At 42.4% G+C, this 22,128-nt stretch overlaps 1 protein-coding gene across 6 annotated transcripts in view; it reads right to left on the bottom strand.

Annotated features, from left to right (window-relative positions):
- CCDC88C (coiled-coil domain containing 88C) overlaps positions 1–22,128 on the bottom strand; it is a 79,661-nt gene that overhangs the window by 48,403 nt on the left and 9,130 nt on the right. For 5 of the 6 annotated variants that reach the window (XM_075192601.1, XM_075192600.1, XM_075192598.1 and 2 more), the window contains exons 1-3: positions 21,261–21,695; positions 17,057–17,157; positions 9,384–9,492 (exon numbers count right to left, since the gene is read on the bottom strand). In XM_075192601.1, the coding sequence (XP_075048702.1) occupies positions 9,384–9,492; positions 17,057–17,157; positions 21,261–21,320 (270 nt within the window). In that variant the 5' untranslated portion in view covers positions 21,321–21,695. Of the gene's footprint in view, positions 1–9,383; positions 9,493–17,056; positions 17,158–21,260; positions 21,696–22,128 lie in introns of those variants that run through there. The other variant, XM_075192599.1, reaches the window with a different exon arrangement.

Raw genomic sequence — 22,128 nt, forward strand, 5'->3', positions numbered from 1 at the left:
TAGTATGTTTTTGGAGTGTGGGAGGAAACCGGAGCACCCGGAGGAAACCCACGCAAACACGGGGAGAACATACAAACTCCTCACAGAGAAGGCCATGGTTGGGAATTGAACTCATGACCCCAATGCTGTGAGACAGAAGTGCTAACCACTGAGCCACCGTGCTGCCCTTCTAATTTACAAGGTGTGTGTGCATGATCCCACATATCAGCATCATTATAACTGAACATATTTGGATTATGAAGATTGAAATGGGGACATAAGGAGATTATACATACTCAATATAATATATATTTTACATATAAAAACACAACTAAAACTTGCATAACACACCATTGTCCTCATACAAATAATATGTATACTGGAAAACAGAATATCACACTATCACATATAGAGTCACAGAACATTATATAATGATACAGAACTTTATTAAAAGGCTCTGGGCAAACAGGGGATGTATTTAGAGTCATATTATCAGATTATCCTATGGCTGTTTGATCCAGTAACTATGTCTTTGGTTTTGCCAGTTGCCTTAACTGTGCAATGTGAAAATGTTGTCCAAAAAATTAGACAATGATTCCACAATAATCTGTGTAATTTGGGATCATGGACATCTCCGACCGCTCAGAGAGAAAGATATACGTAACATTAACCTCTCCGGTGCTGAAAAAGACAACAGTGCGATTCACTAGAAGCATTTACGCTGCCAGACACATTATGACATAAGATAAGGACATGAACACACTTATAGGAGACATGACTGAGTATGCCTTGGATTAGTAGAACATATGTATAATGCACAGTGCTGTCTATATGTACCTGGCACTAATAAGGTGTACGGGGCAACTAATCCAGATCAGTCAACTCTACTCCCATCTCAACCACCCTCCGGCTAATCTCGGGTAATTAATCACAAGCTTGGAGAGGAATCTGATTCACTTAGAAGGGCCATTGTTTACAAGACCAGGCGCAGTCCTGCAATTAGAGTGCGTGTATAGTAACACGGCTAAAGTATGATCACTTCCTAGCAACACCTTAATCACAGGGCTCTGTTCACTCTGCACGGGGACAAACACAGAGCGAATACTTCTCCACTGGGACCTTCCTATGTACAATCATTGCTTAGATGCAGGCTCCAGAAAATACTGAAACAGCGGAAGTGATTTGCGCTGGTACAACTCAAATAAGTAGACATCACTTAGACGCAAATTAAGCGTGATATATGTACATAAAAATAACATTTTTGGAGTGGGGGAGGAAACCGGAGCACCTGGAGGAAACCCACGCAAACACAGGGAGAACATACAAACGCCACACAGATAAGGACATAGTCGGGAGTTTAACTCATGACCCAGAGCTGTGAGACAGAAGTGCTAACCACTGAGCCGCCATGCTGCCCAATACAAGGACAAATGTTTGTAGCCTAGATTGTTACAACAACACAATTATTGTATCGCTCCTAACATGAAGTGTGTTCACTTGGCCTAATTAATTGCAGAACAGAAGCAATCAGTAAATGTGGATCAATATCAATAATACATGTGTCCCCAGAGGCTGCTCCCAGCCCCGTCCTGCGTACACACAGCTGCTCTTAATGCAGTTACAATTAACCCATCTGACCCCAGCTTCCTCCAATTTACGTGAAACACGTTCAATGAGGCGTTTCCTCCTTAACGCACAAGCTGGGAAACTAAACGATCTCAGCACAGAGAGTAAGTCCTTATTTCTAGCGATTACTGGAGGTGAGAGATAGATAGATTGTCAGCTGTGGGACAAATACTTCCAGAGAGTTGCAGCATCTTCTTAGAGACTGCACCAGGCGATGAACGTACACCCAACCACTTTAATTGTGCCCCATGGAAATTTTCCATTCCATCAAGTGTTTGGAGTGGAGGCAAGTTTTTTTTCTTTTGGGTGGGGGGTGGGGGGGCGGGGGTTTGCAGCCTTCAAATTTACTTTTAACCAGTGCTATCACAGACACTTGAATTATGTAAGTTGCCCCAGAAGAGGAGGACCTCCTCCACGACCCTAATACACTGCAAAGCCAATGACCACGGGAAAGAGAGAGCGGACTTGTGTGACCCCCATTCTTTCAGCGGCACAGCGGTTAGCATTGCCGCTTTACAGCGCTGGGGTCAATGGTTCAATTACAAACCATGGCCTTATCTGTGAGGAGTTTGTATGTTCTCCCCGTGTCTGCGTGGGTTTCCTCCGGGTGCTCCGGTTTCCTCCCACACTTCAAAAACATACTGGTAGGTTAACTGGCTTCTAATAAGATTAACCCAAGCCTGTGCGTGTCCGTGTGTCATGAGATATAGATTGCAAGCTCCACTGGGGCAGGAACAGATGTGATTATATATTCTCTGTAAACGGCTTTGTAATATGGCGGTACTATATGAATGACTGTAAATAATAAAATAAATTATTACAAAGCACAGCTAGTGGACAGAGCGTGGGATGAGGGGGGTCCGTAAAGGGTCATGTCATGGGACACGAACTTGTTTTTGGCACCTCCAGCATCATAACACTGCTCTCAGCTCATGGGAAGAAAAACAGGGATCAGAGAACTAGCAGCGAACGGACAGTCCCCGGTCTCAGAGAATGACCGTGATATGATATAACCTTTCAGATGGACATTATAGTGACCCATTGCTTACTCAATACACTCTTCTTGCTGGACAAACGTGTATAATTCCATGTCTGATATATACTTTGTCAAGACGATTTTCTTCAGTAAACGTAGACAACAATCTTCAAGGCAGCTCCCACTTGTGTTAACAGCTACACATATGCAGATAATGGACGTTTTCCATACGTTCTACAAAACTGACAAAGAAAGGTATGTTCTCCATTCAGATCTCTGCCATGTAAGAAACTGCGCACTTTGCTAGTCGCCGAATATCAGCAACTTTGCAGGGGAAATTTAAAGCAGTTACGGCTTTAAAGGCAAACTTGGCTTTAAAAGCCATTGCCGCTTACAACTCTCCCAACAAAGTCGCCCATATTCGGCCACTAGCAAAATGCGCAGTTTCATACATTTACCCCCCAGACTATGATCTGCACATGGAACATGGTGCCCACAAAGTGTAATAAACTTCCTGGAACAGCTGAAGCTGTAAAATACTAATATTCTCTTACTAGGGAACGATTCGGAGAAGGGTGCAGAGGAGAGATGTCCTGGTACCCCAGAGACTGACCTCTGCGGGGTGGATGGAGCGAGTGTCACATCACTACAGATGGTCAGATGTGTGGACTGTGCTCAGATCATCACCCCCCCCAACCACCGCTGGGGACATCGTACGAGGTCACCCAGGAGTGGACTTATTTGCAGTATATGAGCGGTCGTTATCCCGGAGTGTAGTCAGCTAGTGACCGTATATAGTCTGATTGTATATAACATGGTAATAACCCGGACTGTGAGCTGTGTGTAAATGGGGCAACACCAAACATCAAAGCCGACATCCCAGGAAACTATTTAAGGAAAGGCTGCAATGAAAACTTCCCGTTCCACCATATACTGTAGTACAAACAGAGCCGCCCAGTCTCCTCCCTACTCACTCATGTGTAACGATCAATGTTTCTGTTGTCTGAGTGACAGGTCCTGCCAGCCCTAGGCTGGGTACACACTACAGAAACTTCTCCCCATGCAATGTCCTTAATTATTTCACCAACGACTGAAACTCCCGATCAGCAGCTGATTCCTGTGTACACACTATACGTGTATTACACGATTTACCTTCAGATCTGTGCTCTTCATCTTTCATACCCATCGGCTGAAAAGATGGTGACTCTGCTCACTCCATAGAGATCTATGGACACTGCCGGTCCTGAGTGCAGACACACTGCAGAATCGGAACAACATTGTTCCATAATTATAGAGATATTTTGTCCGTTTATAAAATCAACTAGTACAATGTTCTTTGTAACAATAAAACATGATCATTGGAGCGTACACAGTAATGCGATATCGAACCCAACGGACGTTTATCGTTTGATTGGTCCAATAACCAGGTGAAAAACCTGTAGTGTGTATCTGGATTTAGACCAGTGATGACTAACCTGTGACACTCTAGGTGTTGTGAAACTACAAGCCCCAGCATGCTTTGCCAGTAGATAACTAGCCGATAGCTGGCAGAGCATGCTGGGACTTCTAGTTTCACAACACCTGGAGTGTCACAGGTTAGACATCACTGCTTTAGACACTCACAGATCTCAGATGGGGGTAATCCTAGATTACCAGGATTTATAGTATCAGAAGTCATAAAAACAAGGCAGAATTTGAAGTCGTCTTATGATAGATCACCGAACAGCATTTCTGTGAATAAAGTGAAAACGCAAATCTATCATATCGCTCACTTGAATAAACTCTGGACACTGAGCCGTTCAATGTACAACAGCCTCAGCCCTGTGTGGATATTGAACAACTGCTGCTGGGCAATGAAAGGTTATTTATGATAATGAGACTGCTGAGATCTGTCCCCCAGGTGACTGAGCAGAGAGGGGAATTCTCCCGGGACCCCCAGCAGCCTTCACTACGATGGTGGAGGAGGGTTTAATCCTGGAGAGCAGGCTCTAGATACGGTTACAGACAGACAGCAACATGGGTTTGAATAGATGACATTATAATAACATGTGTGAATAAGAAATAGTGGATATACGGGCAGCACGGTGGCTCAGTGGTTAGCACTTCTGCCTCACAGCACTGGATTCATGAGTTCAATGGCCTTATCTGTGAGGAGTTTGTATGTTCTCCCCATGTTTGCGTGGGTTTCCTCCGGGTGCTCCGGTTTCCTCCCATACTCCAAAAACAGGTAGGTTAATTGGCACAGTATGTAATAATTTTAGAACATGCCCCATCTTTTATGCATTAGCATGCGCTACTACCACAGATCAATAAATGCATTAATAAAAGTGCAACACACGAAAAGCACTTGGAAATAAATGTTAAAAATATCATTGTTGAAACGCGTCGGTTTTCATGCATTTCGCCGCTTTCCCAGCCCCAGCGTGGGAGCGAACGCTCAGCGTTCTCTGCACGGAGCCCGTAAACAGAAACATTAACACATTTTTTTCAGTGTTAACTCGCAGGGTAAATATGGAACTGCTACAATAGGACAGTGTCTTACTCTGTAAACACAATCATGTAGGTAAACACATCTGTCATCACACAGGGACAGAAGCTTTAGCAGTGACTGAGGACAATAGACGGCAGCGAGATGTTTACCTCGCGGACGCACAAAGCAACAAGTGGCTGCAAGTTAGCAGAGCAAACATCACCATCTCCAGCTCGGTTGCAGATGAATACAATTGGAAGACATCAACAATAATATAAATAGGAAAAGGCCCCTTCTAAGGAATTCAGCATTACAGCCTCACAGCGCTGGGGTCAGGGGTTCAATTCCAACCTATTAGTGTGGAGTTTGTTGTATGTTCTCCTCGTATTTGCGTGGGTTTTCTCCCACACGCCAGACATATACTGGTATGTTAATGGTCTGATGAGAAAAATGAACCCCAATGTCTGTGCATCGGTGTGGTAAGGAAATTAGATTGTAAGCTCCACTGGGTCAGGGAATGGATACATATTCTCTATAGAGCGCTGTGAAACATGGGTATGCTATAAAACCGATAATAAAGAAATTAGGCCAATACCAGTCAGGATGAGTATTCATCTGTATCCCTCATCCACCCCTCTAGCTACAAGTGGGGGGTCCCTCCCCAAAATCGAGGCCATTAGCAAGTTACATACCCAACTATCCTGTAGGAAGTTTAGAAAACCGAATCGGACGATAATTTGGTTCGGTAAAACCTGATTGTGGGAGCGTACACACACTCTGGACACATCTGAACGAACGGATGTACCCAGCTTAATGAAATTCTCTACTCAGCATTGATACAATGTAATTCTGGTGACTTATTGCATCACTAACTCACTCTCTGATCATCAGACACCCGAGATTACATACAAACATCCTGACACTCACATAGCGAAAGCAAAGATTCTAACAGGTTAATTTTATAATGAGATTTTAAGAAACCCCCAGAGGAGGAGGTGTGAGGTATGAGGCAGATCCACAGAGATACAACAACGTCTGTACTTGTTACATTACAAACCAGCAAACGCAGCAATACAAGATCAAAGCGGGAGAGAATCTACAAATCTCTTCTTAACTCTGCACAAAACTCACATCGAAGTTTCCTTAACAGATCACAAAATGCTGAGGAAACGTTTTGGTGAACAAGTCGTCAGCTCCCCGCCCGCTATATACCACAGCGAGGTAACTGTATTATTACATGGGCCGGTATAACCTGATCACTCTTAGTATGGACAGCAGTACTCGACACTGTGCACAACCTTTAAAAATAGGTGTAAATAGAAATACGCATACCGTCCCTTTAACAACAACTTTTTATTTTCAGCGTGTGCTCACCAAACTAAAATATCAACATTTAGATTTCATTTATTCAGCTACAACCCAAAACACCAACAGATCATCATCATCATCATTTATTTATATAGCGCCAACATATTCCGTTGCGCTTCACAATTGGAGACAAAAACAGTAAACTAATAAACTGGGTAAAACAGACAAAGAGGTGAGAAGACCCTGCTCGCAAGCTTACAATCTATGGGACAATGGGAGTTTGACACATGAGGTTAAGTCTAAATTTTGCATTTAGGCCCAGCCAGACTGCAAAGGTAAAAGTGACTCATAAGCTAAATGATCCTGTCACACAACAATGTTGGTCAGGGGGTAGTTAGCTTGTGTGAAATTGTGTAACGGGTGGTAATAGGGTAATGTAGTGAGGTTAAGAGGGTGGTTCAGGAATATTATAAGCTTGTCTGAAGAGGTGGGTTTTCAGAGAACACTTGAAAGCTTGTAGACCAGAGGAGAGTCTTATTGTGCGAGGGAGAGAATTCCATAGAGTGGATGCAGCCCGAAAAAAGTCCTGTAACCGGGAATGGGAGGATGTAATGAGGGTGGATGAGAGACGCAGATTTTGTGCAGAACGGAGCTGCCTAGTTGGGAGATGTTTCCATCAATTGTACAAGGAACCACGTAAAATTATTAAAACTTTTGATGTTGTTGGACTAAAAGCAGAACTAATGATTGTATTCCAACTTTAGAGAATAATTAGCTGCCAGCAGAAGTGTTAACTTAGTGCCAGCAACACACAATCATCCTCACAGGCTGTAAACTTGGTGAACAATACACTAGAAGTGGTAACGTTTGTTTAGGAGCGAGAGGCATTGTGTACAGACCCAAACAAACACGTTACACAATGTAACAGGAGGAACCAAACACACACAATGATCCGCTCCGCAGTCACTTTGTTATTAAGGAAAAAACACAGAGCAGGAAACGGTAGTGGCTAATGTCCCCGTTCCTGCTTTCTTACAAAATAACCATTAACAATATGGAAGCGTTCAAATCTGAAAGAAAACAGTGACGGGCAGCAGGCTCAGGAGAAACTCTGTTACAGCCAAAGAAATATGGGTTTATTGAGAACTAGAACAGTTATAATAGGGTATAGATAGATCACAAAATTTGTTGGTGTCCTGCTTGATTATATGATGGACAGGGAGCGATTGTCTGGTTCTACTATGTACAGTTATCCATCGCAACCTGTTGGAAAGAATGTTTGTTAAATCTACTGCCCAGGATTCATACATTAGATCCACAATAAGTTCTGTAGACAGCGGAATATTTCTTTTAATGAATTTCAGATCTCCTATTGAGTGCATTAACTAGTGACTGACTCATTACATTAACCAAATGAACAATCATCGAGGCCAATCAAAACCGGCTCCGAGCCGGACAGGATGGAAGATCTGGTTGGCAGTTGAAGCACATTGGTGCATTATGGGATTATCTCCTAAACTAAAAAAGCTAATTTCATGTGGAAAATCCAATCACTGAAGACCAATTATGTGTTAAATTTGGCCACAATGTGTTAAGTTGGGTACACACTATCATCATCATCAGCTATTTATATAGCGCCACTAATTCCGCAGCGCTGTACAGAGAACTCACTCACATCAGTCCCTGCCCCAATGGAGCTTACAGTCTAAATCCCCTAACACCATACACACAGACAGACAAAGACAGACTAGGGTCAATTTGATAGCAGCCAATTGACCTACCAGTATGTTTTTGGAGTGTGGGAGGAAACCGGAGCACCCGGAGGAAACCCACGCAAACACAGGGAGAACATACAAACTCCACACAGATAAGGCCATGGTAGGGAATTGAACTTATGACCCCAGTGCTGTGAGACAGAAGTGCTAACCACTGAGCCACCTTGCTGCCCACACTACAGGTTTTGCACCCAATTATCAGGCCAATCACACGATAAGCGACTGTTAGGTCCGAAATCGCATTGGTGTGTACGTTCCAACGATCAGGTTTCATTGTTCCAAAGCACATCGTATTGTTTGATTTGATGGACTAAAAATCTCAATCAATGATGGATCGATGTTGGGAACATCCTGTAGTGTGTACGCACTAACAACCAGCAGTGTAGGCAGATCTTCATAGAGTTTACAGAGCCACGATCTTTTCAGCAGATGGTTATGAGAGATGAAGATCACAGATCTGAAGGTAAATCGTGTAGGTGTGTACACAGGAATCTGCATGATCATCGGGATTTTCAGTCCTTGGTGAAATCGTTACAGAAACCTCGTTGGGAAAAATGTTCTGTAGTGTGTACCCAGCTTTAGGGCCAAGCAACGAGATGTGACTGTGTACTGCAATCTTCCTTGTAAAGAATTATATGACGAGGGGATATCTGGAAAACATGCACTGTTGGCTGCGGACAGTTTGAATAGAACTACAATAGTTTAATCAGGAAAAGTAAATAATTGGTCTTTAAACACCAGAGAAATATACAGGTTATCTCAACAATCCAGGACCACTGTAACCATGAACCACCAGCAGCTAATGCAAAGATATGTTTTTTTGCAGATCTTACATTCAAAGCTCAAAGACAGACACCAAACTTCATAACTCAGATGAAGGGAGACCACAGGGTAAGAACAGGTCACTATGATACCGGCAAAGTCACAAACACAACAGAGGTGAAAGACTGTAACAATTCTCTTCGTCAGCTCTGCGTTGTTTTGTGATTTACTCTGCAAGCTGCAGATTCTCTTTATTTACAGATGTTCCTATGACCAGATATTACATCCAAACAAATACAGACAACAAATCGGATTAAAAAAACAATAATGCAGAAGTGACAAGATAGAGCGGAGAACAAAGGGTTAAAGACGCAGCACAAAGTGGTGAATCAGCTTTAACCAGCTCGCTTAGTCCTGACGCCCAGCACAGAGGAGGTTAATAGCGAGGATTTCCTGTCTATCTATGCACAGGAAACTAAAGTCATACCTGATAGTACGTTTTGATCTGTCGTACCAGGATGGTGAAATTCTGAACGCGCAGATTCATGTCGTTATTCACATGTTTGTTGATGCGCTGATTAGACGGTCTGGGATCTCTGCGGGGAGAGACAGAAATAGATCATACACGGCTATTTGTAGAGGCTGGATAAATAAAAGAGAGATATATACTATATGGACATATGATTAAAGCACAAACATGTGCCAAGTTTAATAATCACAAGACGATAATCTGCGTTCGCCAGTTAACGGAATTCTGAGTTAAGGTTTTTAAAGTTCACTCCTGGGCCCTTTCATAAAATAGGCCCACCAGATCGCATTCCCAAAATTATTTTAGAGACAGCATGAGCTGAGTTTATGTTTTTTCCTAATTAGTGGAAGAAAAGACAGATAGGTAGCTAAAATGCAGAGTCCACTGCATTAATCGAAACAACGTTTCCAGTGTTTGTTTGTTGATAAAATTAATATAATATAATATATATATATTATAGTGGCTATAAAAAGTACAGACATTCAGCACATTTTCTCCATTTTATTTCCTTCCCCTAATTGGTGCTTTTTAATAAAAACATTTTTGGATCTTCTTTGAATGTTCTTTGATCTTCATGAAGAAGCACTTGTTTGGAAATGCAAAACTCCACGGTGGAACTCCTCACAGACAGGTGTATTTATTTTTAAATCAATTATATTTGTACACAGGCGGACTCAAATCAATCAATCACGGACTGACTGTCCCAGAGTTTATTCAGCTGTACCTTAAAAAAGTGTAAATTCTTATTTGCAATTCAGAAAGTAGTCAAGAAGACAGACAAGGGTGATGTTCCTATAAATCCATGTGACTTAGAGGTCCAGCATGTTAGATTTGGCAGCTATTTAGGATAAAGGGAATGTATATAACACACCAGCCTGCAACAGATTGGCAGAGATTCTATGGGACAATGTACTAGGGACGATACCTGGGACAAGGACACGAGGTCTGTGCAAGTATGAAATGTTGGAGCGTGTGTAGATATTACATTGAGAGCCCCGTCAGGTAGAACCGGGGGAACAGCACACACTAAACATCCAAGAGGGATTTGCGAATGATATTATAGAAGGTGAATATAAAAATCTCTCTTAAATCCCACCGCTGACACCCAGATCTCTCCAACTCACATCACTCTGGTTTATTTGACAGCTCATCACTTCTTAAAAGACATAATAACAGCCTTGTAAAAATTGTATAAAAGGATATTTAACAATTAAACCAGGCTTTGCGGACTGTCACAGACCCTGAAGGATTTCAAAGTCCCTCCCAGAATCCTCAGCAAGAGGTCTGACAAACCTGCGCAGCAATATCAGCTTATATATCTGTTCAATGAACACTTGATTAAAAAGGGCATATTATATTGACATTTTTAATCAGCCAGTAAATTTATAGCAAACAGAACCTTGTAGCACCTCTTGAGATCCCACCCCTCCTCTTATTATAGGAATTATATGAGTTCACTAAACTCTATGGCAGGCCTATGATACATTTAGCTATTTGCTGCAAAATGTTTCTTTGTTTTAAAAAGCGTTGATTATCTAATGTTTGAATACATTAGAAATCCCTGTTTATGAGCGAGGCTCCGCACTCCCCGGGGTCACACAGCTGCAAGTCCCCGGCTGCTCCGACACTATATAATCCTATAACTAGCTGATTACTGCATACAGGTTCTCATGTGTCCGTCACATGTAAGTATAGCCCTCAGCTGTCTGGCGGTCTGGTAAAGACCCGTAAGATATTTGAACAGCTTTGTCAACTATTTCTCTTATCGGTCACGTGAGGGGTTTGGACCAGGCAAGAACGACATAATCCCTGTCTTCAGACAGCTGCTTATTCCAAAACCAAAAGATCAAACTGCACAAACCGTGTCTGGCCTCCGTCGCCGGTAATAACTATTTACACACAGTTACTTGTCGCTCAATCCTTAACGAGCAAGAATGACAGAGGGAATGAAACACAGTCACTGAACATATCACTTTTGACCTCCCCTAAAAATCAGGGGGAGCTTTTACAGAATATTCTGGAAACCCCAATTGGCCGACTGAAATCCGCACTTCACTTGATGCTGCGGATTCTGTGGCCCTTTATAAATAAATGACGATGACGATGACTGCAATTAAGCCAAATATGTGAGCGGTGAAACTGCGCACAGATCTGGACGTTGGGGGCGAATGAACCAGACAACCGTATCTATCAGCGTCTTGCGTTTGAATTTGTTGCAGAGGCGTCATGTGATTCACGTTTTTCGTGACAAAACGTTATTATGAAGCTCTCTGACCCAATGGTTGTGAATCACTGGGTTAGATCATCATCTGCAAACTTCTGGGATAGGCTGCTTACCATGACCAGGGCTGTACTTAATTTGGTTTTTATTTGGTGTTGCCCCAGACAAGATGAGTGAAGAAGCTCCTACATTAGTGATTGTCCTTTTAACAGGAGGAAATAGTGGCTGTTTTAGACCAAGTAGGATAAAAAAAAATAATTAGAGTACCACCATTGTCATGTTGCCCCCTGAACAGTGGTGCCCTATGCAAGTGCCTAGTTTGGCTGAATGGCAAGATACAAACCTCTTATTTACACATAACCAGCATACGACATCAAATCCCCGGGCTGCACACACATTGTACAGAACCAGTAGGGGGCTGGGGGGATCGTCTATCATCCAGGATTCAGCATTGAATCCATTTCTCAGAAGGTCACATTTGTTGCAGGTCATGGAACAATCTGCTCTCTCAGCACCGAAGTGATAGGAAGAACGGATCTCACTGCGCGTTACTGGATCTTCATCTACGCGGTGTTCTGCATAGTGCGCACTTCAGCTGGACTGCTAACGTCCTGTAATACGAACATATATATATATATATATATATATATATATATATATATATATTCCTGTGTTATCTTCACTGATTGACAATAGCAAATACCTTTACTATTTTACACCATATTCTATGAAAACTTTTTATTTAGGATGTAAACAAGTAATTTTTTTGCCCTATTTATCCCATAAAAAGTTTTTTTTCCACCATTTTCTTAAAAAAAAAAAAATTGTTTTATAGACGTTCTCGTGCTCTTCAGTCAGGATAATTGTATGTTTATTTTTACTTTGGAGAGCGGATTCAATTATAAACAAAAATAAAAATAAATGTAAAAAATTACATCCTAAACCACTCCCACATTTTACTCATTAGCATAAGAAGAGACGGCAGGAACCAGCATATCCTTCCATTCATGTAACCCCCAAAGATTACAACGCTGGAAACCGATTCCGTTCATCTCTTTATTAACAGATTATTTTATGGATTACAGATAAATGAACTGACAGCTGCCACTGTGGCAACAACACTGTTCTGTGGCTACATTTAAAACTGTATCTTTGACTGGCAGAAGTATATCACAGCAATGCACCAATTACAAACTTATGTTGCTTTATATATTAATACTGGGGGGCACAGACTATAATCATGACAAGAACCTGTCACTTCACACAGATCGTTTTAATAAACTACTGCCGACGTTAATAATGCATATATAATAATAATAATAATGCATACAAGTCTAACATGCGCCTGTGTACGCATTGGCTGGATATCGTATGTATATTTCTGCTGTATAACTGTGTTTATTAACAAGGAGTCACAAACTTCTGCGGCGTCGGACTGGAGTATCAGCGCGTAGTACATCAAACAGAGCGTCAAAATACAGCACAAGCGGAAAGCAAAATGCAGAAATGCAAGAAGCATAAACGTAATACTACCAAGAAATATCATAATAGACTAGATACAGAACAGATTAGAGGCATAATACCAGTACGCACAGGTGGGAATGGATAAGATGACAGGGCCCTGCTCGTAAGAGCTTACAATCTAATGATATTTAAATATCACATGCACCCATTCTCTATGCTCATTGGACAAGTAATGAATTTGCTCACATAATTACACTATCAGGAACGCTTAATGACCGTCATGCTTGGAGAATTATTTATCATCATGAAGACAAACATATAAAAGTTATCTAGGAAAAAAATATAAGACCATTTATCCCACTAGAAAGGAAGGAGGAATCCACAATCACACAACTCCTGGTGCCATGTAACTATGGGGTCTGGTTATGGTGAGGGGGCTACTTTAGGACAAACATCTTGTGGGTGAGAACGCAGGTTGTTTTACGCAAAATGATCTAAGTATCTGTAATTACAAAGTGACAATACGAAGAGATGATAAAGGATTTTATTTTGCATCCTGTGAATTAATCCTATTTATGAAAGGTTGAATTTGACTTCTTTTAATCCTCACTATGTAACGTGTCCCCTCCATATACGCTTCACACATGACTTGTTCTTAGAAGGGCAGGAAGTGGTTGAGAGTTTGCTGCTTCGTGATCAGGATACACGTTCGTATGCGGCCTACACCAGTCAGATCTATGTACCAGTCAATGACTCAGACCTGGATAAGAATATGCAGCTACAACCAAAGCATTAAACCCCATTGTATACGTCTGTCTGAAGAACCAGCTCTAGTCTCAGGGAAGCTAATTAGCGCCGGGTTATATAACGGTGTGTAATAAAATGTTTCCTCAGATGCAATAAAGTGTCAGAGGCCAGATGGGGCAATAAATCCCACAATTACGCAGGTGACAACAATGACTGATACAGAGTATCTTCTCTGTGTACTTATAAACTAGTCCGATACATTTACTTCCTGCTTACATCTGCCGAACTTAGAGATCAGTGAAGTAACGGAGTTAATGTATGAACCTGCCACAGAAATGATGCTCAATTATTTTGTGACATTTGGGCAAACAGTGAACAAATGTTTTTTTTTTAATACAGTTTGTAAATGAACAAAAGAACATTTTCTCCTCCTACAAAGCAAAACAAAAATGGAATGTAATAAAAGGAGAGACCTTAGCTGCACGGTCAGTAAAGTATAAATAATCCAAAGGCCGCTGTCACAATGTTTATGAGAGGATGTGTTGACTTTTAACACTGATAGTAAATCACACTGGTTTGTATACATATTTAAAAGCACAATTCATGATATCTGAAAGCTTCTGAAGAAGGAAAAGTGGAAGTGTCGCCCATAACAACCAATCAGATTCCAGCTATCACAAGCTGGAACGCACTAGATAAACGATAGCTACAATATGATTGGTTGCTATTGACAACACCTCCACTTTTCTTTTTTTTTTGAAGTTTTAGTTTTAATTTGACGGCAGATAAGAACCACTTGGCCCATCTAGTCTGCCCATGTTATAACCTATGGTAACCTCAAACCCTATGTGATCCTTAGTTCTTTGTAAGGATATCCTTATGTCTATCCCAAGCATGTTTATATTGCTCTACTGTATTATCCTCTACCACCTCTGATGGGAGCTATTCCACTTATCCACTACCCTTTCTGTGAAGTATTTGCTCCTCTGAACCTCCTTCTCCCCAGTGTCAGTGCGTGTCCTCGTATTCTAATACTTCTCTTCCCCCCAGTGTCAGTACATGTCCTCCTGTTCTAATACTTCTCTTCCCCCCACTGTCAGTACATGTCCTCGTGTTCTAATACTTCTCATTCCTCCAGTGTCAGTACATGTCCTCGTGTTCTAATACTTCTCTTCCCCCCCCAGTGTCAGTACATGTCCTCGTGTTCTAATACTTCTCTTCCCCCCCCCAGTGTCAGTACATGTCCTCGTGTTCTAATACTTCTCTTCCCCCCAGTGTCAGTACATGTCCTCGTGTTCTAATACTTCTCTTCCCCCCAGTGTCAGTACATGTCCTCGTGTTCTAATACTTCTCTTCCCTCCAGTGTCAGTACATGTCCTCGTGTTCTAATACTTCTCTTCCCCCCCAGTGTCAGTACATGTCCTCGTGTTCTAATACTTCTCTTCCCTCCAGTGTCAGTACATATCCTCGTGTTCTAATACTTCTCTTCCCCCCAGTGTCAGTACATGTCCTCGTGTTCTAATACTTCTCTTCCCCCCAGTGTCAGTACATGTCCTCGTGTTCTAATACTTCTCTTCCTCCTAGTGTCAGTGCATGTCCTCGTGTTCTAATACTTCTCTTCCCCCCAGTGTCAATACATGTCCTCGTGTTCTAATACTTCTCTTCCCCCCCAGTGTCAGTACATGTCCTCGTGTTCTAATACTTCTCTTCCCCCCAGTGTCAGTACATGTCCTCGTGTTCTAATACTTCTCTTCCCCCCAGTGTCAGTACATGTCCTCGTGTTCTAATACTTCTCTTCCCCCCAGTGTCAGTACATGTCCTCGTGTTCTAATACTTCTCTTCCCCCCAGTGTCAGTACATGTCCTCGTGTTCTAATACTTCTCTTCCCCCCAGTGTCAGTACATGTCCTCGTGTTCTAATACTTCTCTTCCCCCCAGTGTCAGTGCATGTCCTCGTGTTCTAATACTTCTCTTCCCCCCAGTGTCAGTACATGTCCTCGTGTTCTAATACTTCTCTTCCCCCCAGTGTCAGTACATGTCCTCGTGTTCTAATACTTCTCTTCCCCCCAGTGTCAGTACATGTCCTCGTGTTCTAATACTTCTCTTCCCCCCCAGTGTCAGTACATGTCCTCGTGTTCTAATACTTCTCTTCCCCCCAGTGTCAGTACATGTCCTCGTGTTCTAATACTTCTCTTCCCCCCCCAGTGTCAGTACATGTCCTCGTGTTCTAATACTTCTCTTCCCCCCAGTGTCAGTACATGTCCTCGTGTTCTAATACTTCTCTTCCCCCCAGTGTCAGTACATGTCCTCGTGTTCTAATACTTCTCTTCCCCCCAGTGTCAGTACATGTCCTCGTGTTCTAATACTTCTCTTCCTTTGTAGAATGTTTCCCTCCTGCACCTTGTTATAACCCTTGATATATGTGAAAGTTTCTATCATGTCCCCCCGTTCCCTTCTCTGCTCCAAACTATACATATTAAGATCTTTTAGTCTTTCCGGGTAAGGTTTGTGCTGTAGGCCATGCGCCATTTTAGTTGCCCTTCTTTGTACAGTCTGTAATGTATTTATATCCTTCTGGAGATACGGCCTCCAGAACTGAACACAGTATTCTGGATGAGGCCGTACCAATGACCTATACAGTGGTATTATTACTTCTTTCTATCTGATACCGATTCCTCTCCCTATACAACCAAGCGTCTGACTTACCTTCCTCATTGCTTTGTTACATCACTTACCTGCCTGTAAGTCACCTGAAATAGTGACTCCTGGATCCCTTTCCTCCTAAGTAGTTTCCATTATGAGCCATTAATACTATATTTAGCCTTTGGGGTTTTGAGACCCAAGTGCATGATTTTGCATTAAATTGTAGTTGCCGCTCTCTTGACCATTCCTCTAGTCTACCTGGATCATCAATCATTTGTTTTACCCCTCCTGGTGTGTCTACCCTGTTACATATCTTTGTGTCCTCTGCAGTAAGACATACTTTCCCTTCAATACCATTTGCAATGTCACCAATAAAGATATTAAACAGCACTGGTCCAAGTACAGATCCTTGGGGTACTCCACTGGTAACCTTTCCCTCCTGTGAATGCACTACAATTACTATAACTCTGTTATTAGACATTTGACTTCATATAAACCTTATACATTTACTAAATACTGGACAGGAATCAGTCTCCACCTGGGCTCCTCATACTTACATCTGAAGCATGATCTTATTGAGGAACACTCCGTCCACCAGATCCATGAACATGGAGAGTTTATTTTCATTCTCATTGCCACACGGGCCAAAGGTTTTCACCTGAAGAAGCAAATAAAAAAGAACAGATGAGTGAACACTGAATAAAGTGAGATTAAGCACAAATCCATAGGTAGAAATGAGGTCACAGTCAGGCAAGGAGTAGAGCACATTCCACAGGGATTATGCAACGGCTGCAAGTTATACACAAAGCACCATAAATGTGGGAGCATCAGTGAGAGCCGACTGCGTTCTGATCAGGTGAAGGAGCAGCTCCTGCAATACTGATACTGGTGGCTGTTTTATGCTTTATAAATGACCTCCGCATCCCCTGGTTAGCGCCAAATTCTATACCCAAACATAGGCAAACCGAGGGGGGGGGGGGGTTCCTAGTGCCTGGAAAACCCCCCTCCAAGCCTGGGGCACTGTATAATTGAGGTAGCTGGACCCTGCCCCCGCTTCACACGGCTCTGCTTGAAAAGAGAGAGCTGCGTGCACCTAACAGTAGTGCACGCAGCATTGCCCATGTATATTATGGGGATAGGAAGAGTTGGAGAGCAGCCAAGCACTGTCTAATATTATAGCCACGCCCCCATGCATGCTGGTCACGCCCACTGGTGGCGTGGTGTGGAAACCCCCCTCTATAAATCCTGCTTTTGCCCCTGCCAAACTCTATTAAAAAGAAACTGGTCATTCGAGTCCAATACCAACGTCATTGCTCAACTGTGGATCACGGTAAGATGGCGATCAGACACCCAAAAATTACTTCAACGCTCAGTTTGCAGATTTTGACGTACAGCAACGCACAGTGTATATAAGTAAGAAATGCAGATTGTAGCGTTGTAACTCGACAATATCATGGATAAGAATATTGTTTCGCTACATTGTGTAAACCGAATGGAAAGGATGGCTTCACACGTTGTCTGCTGTAGGCAATATGAGCCTTCATTCAACTTTTACTAGATACATTTTTATCTCGCTTCATTCTGTGCTTGCCGGGTCTATTATTGGACCCACTTGTATCCAGAGAGTCGTGTATGTTCTCTTATTATCCGACCCAAAATTGTGTGTGTGTCAGGGGTGTATGTGCATCCAGCTTACCATCACCATCTGGTATTTGAACCGGTCCCAAAACAACCAGGTCTGAGCCAACAAAAGCAGCCAAATTGTGCTTAGGAAGATGCCGGATACTTTTATTATTAAAATAATAGATTCATCATTATAACTAAAGCCTAAATAATAATCATACTAACGAGCGAATAGATTGCGATGAGTATTGGCCACTTAAGGGTGGAAACAGCACTCGCACAAGTGAAAGTGCGGTGATGATAGTGAAACGCGATAGTTTCTAGGAGCCTGACGTGACTCTTGATCCTTCTGGAAGTTCAGGCATCATATATTATGCAAGAGAATTATTACAGTGTACAATACAAAGCCACTCTAATTATGTCCCCGTTCCCCGATTACGGCACACCAGAGTAAGCAGCGTAAGGCCCAGGATTGGCCGATTAAAAGCAAAAAAACAAAAAAACAATTCATCAACCAGGCAAACCTCTGACCCCCAACAATACAGAGCGTCTCTGACACACAAACTCTGTCGCCAGTAACACTTAGCATTCTGGTGGTTACAGACAAACAAAAGCTGGGGAACTGAGAAGAACGTTATTGTTAACACTATCGGGAGCCAAGACAAAAACGTCCAAAGTCAGATCCTCCGCCAGGGACTCTGAGCCAGCAACAGAGTATTTCAGTCTGTCTATGGGGAATCGCTCTCCTCACAGCACCTGTCTCAAAAGTGACAGCCTGTCTCACGTAGGAGGACAGGACATTTATAGATCCATCCACAGACATTGTCACAGCGAGCATCTGACACAGTCATTGTGTGTGGTCCAAACAACGTAAAGCTTTGGGGGTTATTCTACAGCAGAGGGGGGATGGAAGTGTGGCCTAAATGTGTCCTAAGTATCGTCATTCTTTCTACTCCATATTCTATAAACCGTGCAGGATATAATGACACTTTTATGGACATAATACACTTTTTTTACCTATTTTTCGGCCTGAATCAGCAAATTACAAAGTAGGAAATGATCCGTCTGAAGAGAATAGAGAACAAACTTTCTTAAGAAAGCACAAGAAAAACCTTGTTGATAGAACAAGGAGGACACTGTTAAATGCTATAAATAAAGCCTTTAGTAGAATATGGGGTAAACATGTTTGTAATTCCATCAAAGAACTTTTTAAGAAAATGTGCAGATACTTTCACTGGAATATCTCCATTTATGTATATAAAGATCGATAGCGTGGAGTCAAACCACAGTATTTCTTGTAAGTGGGAGTACCGCTGTTATCGCCATCCCATTACTGTCATAGCTCCATCATAATCCACATTACTGATCAAAGCCAGAGAGAGGTCTGTGACAATGCAAACTATGGGCCTTGTTAGTAAGGAAGAGGATTTGTTACAGTAAATAGTTTTCTGAAAGCCACAACGTAAAAATAAAAATAAATAAATAAAATAAATTAATGTGATAAACATTTTAAATGAACCTCCAGGTAAGTTCGCGTTTTCAACAAAACACAAAGTCCTATTACCTAGTGCTCATTCTCTACTAGAACATATACAGAATAAAAAGTGAACAGTAACAAGGACACTCTCTGCTGCTGGAGTATCGCCCTTTGGCATTGAACGCCGATTCAAGTGGTGCATTTTACAGACTGGAGATTCTTGCTACTTGAAGTGGTCAGCAGAGGTAATAATGACAACCAATCAGATTTTAAATTAAGCATTTGTAACAACATAGGAACAGACATTGGTAACGAGAGGATGTTGCATTGCAGGAGTAGTGGATACATGGATCACTGCCAGCAGAAGTGGTAAATGTTAATACACAGATCAATAAAACATACCGAAAGGACAAGCTTTATTACACATTAGTAAGTTGCCGCTGAATCTAGACTTTGCACCACTTCCGGGGGGCTGGGCAAGGGACTGACATTTTGGTTACTTTTGGGCCGTAACCAATATCCCATTTGTTCCAGAGAGGAGGACAAGGTGTAAGCGGATCCACTATTTGTGCTCAGTGTAATGGAGTGTTTCAGGTTACATCAAGCGACCTCATTCATACACAGTCAGCCACATACAAGCAATAGGGGTTATAATATCTGAATTACAGAACCGTCCTGTAATCTAGGGGGTAAGACCACTGCAAAAGTAATTCCTTAGTAGCCACAATCACTTGCCAACACGGCCAAACTCAAAATAATAATCTTGTGAAAGGAAACAGCGCCAAACATAAATTTTTCAGAGGATTTCAATAGCAAAGAGAAATGTTACAATAGATTTAGTATAAAAAAAGTTTAAACACACAACATTGTAAAATACCAAGATCAAAACATGACAGAATGAAAGTGTACAAAATGGAGCATTCTGGGCCAAAGAGCTGACAATCTAAGTCTGAGGAATCCTCTGGTGAAAATACATTACATTCTTGGCACAGAAATATTTATTTATTTTGTAACCACACAGGGTTAAACTGTGCCCCGGGCAGAACAGACAATTTCCTACAACTCAGTTTAGTTTTTATTATGGTTACACAGCTATAAAACTTCAAGAGGGTGAGTTACCTGCCCCTGGCCAAGAATCGACTTACAAAGGGTGTTATCACCCGCTGGTGACCCCAATTGTACATGAATGTAATAAACCGGCTGTGGGCAGGGTTGGAAGTATTAGGGGTAACTTTGTACAGTCAGCTGGGGACAGCTCCCCCCAAAATACATAACAGTGAAACTAAAGTTATTGTACTGAGAATCGATTCCTCACAACAACAAAAATACTTCAATGCAAATAAAGTGGGTCAGCAGGTGGTCGGGGGGGGGTACATGTGCCTCATGCAGTTTGCATACAGATAACGTCTCAGCAACCTGACACAAACATACACTATATATATATATATATATATATATATATATATATATATATATATATATATATATATATAAAATCACACAAATAGGGGTTTTGTCATAACAAAAAAAAGTTAAGACAACTTTAAAGAAACTTTAAAATCCCTACATAAAAGTGCTATGACCCCAGCACATCGCAGCACACAGGTCGGTAGTTACTCTGTAACCCCCAGATATCCCCCCACAGCAGACAGGACACTCACCCAGGTCACCAGGGGGCTGTCCAGGAACTGCTCCATGAGCTGAGAGATTGTAATATCCATATTTCGGGTTAGTTATGATACAGCACAGAGGAGCCCATGTTGTTGGTGCCCTTGGAGGGAGCAGATTGCTAATAGCTGAACAATGAGAGTCTCATCTCTGCAGGGGGGGGCAGAGCACACACCCCTCACCCCTCCTCCTCTCAGTGCAACTCTGCAATCATCTCTGTGCAGTTAGTTACTGCCTGTAGTCCATGGAGAGTGCAGTGAGTGCATGCAGTGTGCAGTGAGTGTGTGCTGAGTCTATGCAGTGAGTGCATGTAGTGAGTGTGAGTGCATGCAGTATGTGCTGAGTATATGCAGTGAGTGTGAGTGCATGCAGTATGTGCTGAGTGTGAGTGCAGTGGGTGCCGGGGTCACACACAGGATCCCCCTCCCCACATGTGCTCTCACTGCCTTCAGGTAACTAAGCGGACAAACGCGGGCGCTGGACGGGCACATACGGCGACCAATCATCGAGCAGAGCAGGCGGGGCGGGCTCGATCTCCACCAATCACGTAATGTCCTCAGTTTGAAGGGTCTGGCTGAGGGGTTTGAACAGAGCTGGGGGTGAGAGGAGCTGGGTCTGGGGTCGGCTGCACCTGTCTGCCCCATGGCTGTGCCCCACATTCCTGGAGCCGGGGGCTTGTTTGTATTTTCAGCATTAATAACTATAATGTGACAGCATTTCCCTCTAACCCCATAACTGGTGTCTGCAGTGTGGTCACTACTAGTAGGATATTCATGTTGTACATACAGCCATGGACGTGTTACAGTGTCATACAGAGTATTGTGTTCTCTGCACTCTGTTCTATTATATTGGAGTCCAGAG

The sequence above is a fragment of the Mixophyes fleayi genome, chromosome 12 (genome assembly GCF_038048845.1).
Source record: "Mixophyes fleayi isolate aMixFle1 chromosome 12, aMixFle1.hap1, whole genome shotgun sequence".
Lineage (NCBI taxonomy): Eukaryota > Metazoa > Chordata > Amphibia > Anura > Limnodynastidae > Mixophyes > Mixophyes fleayi.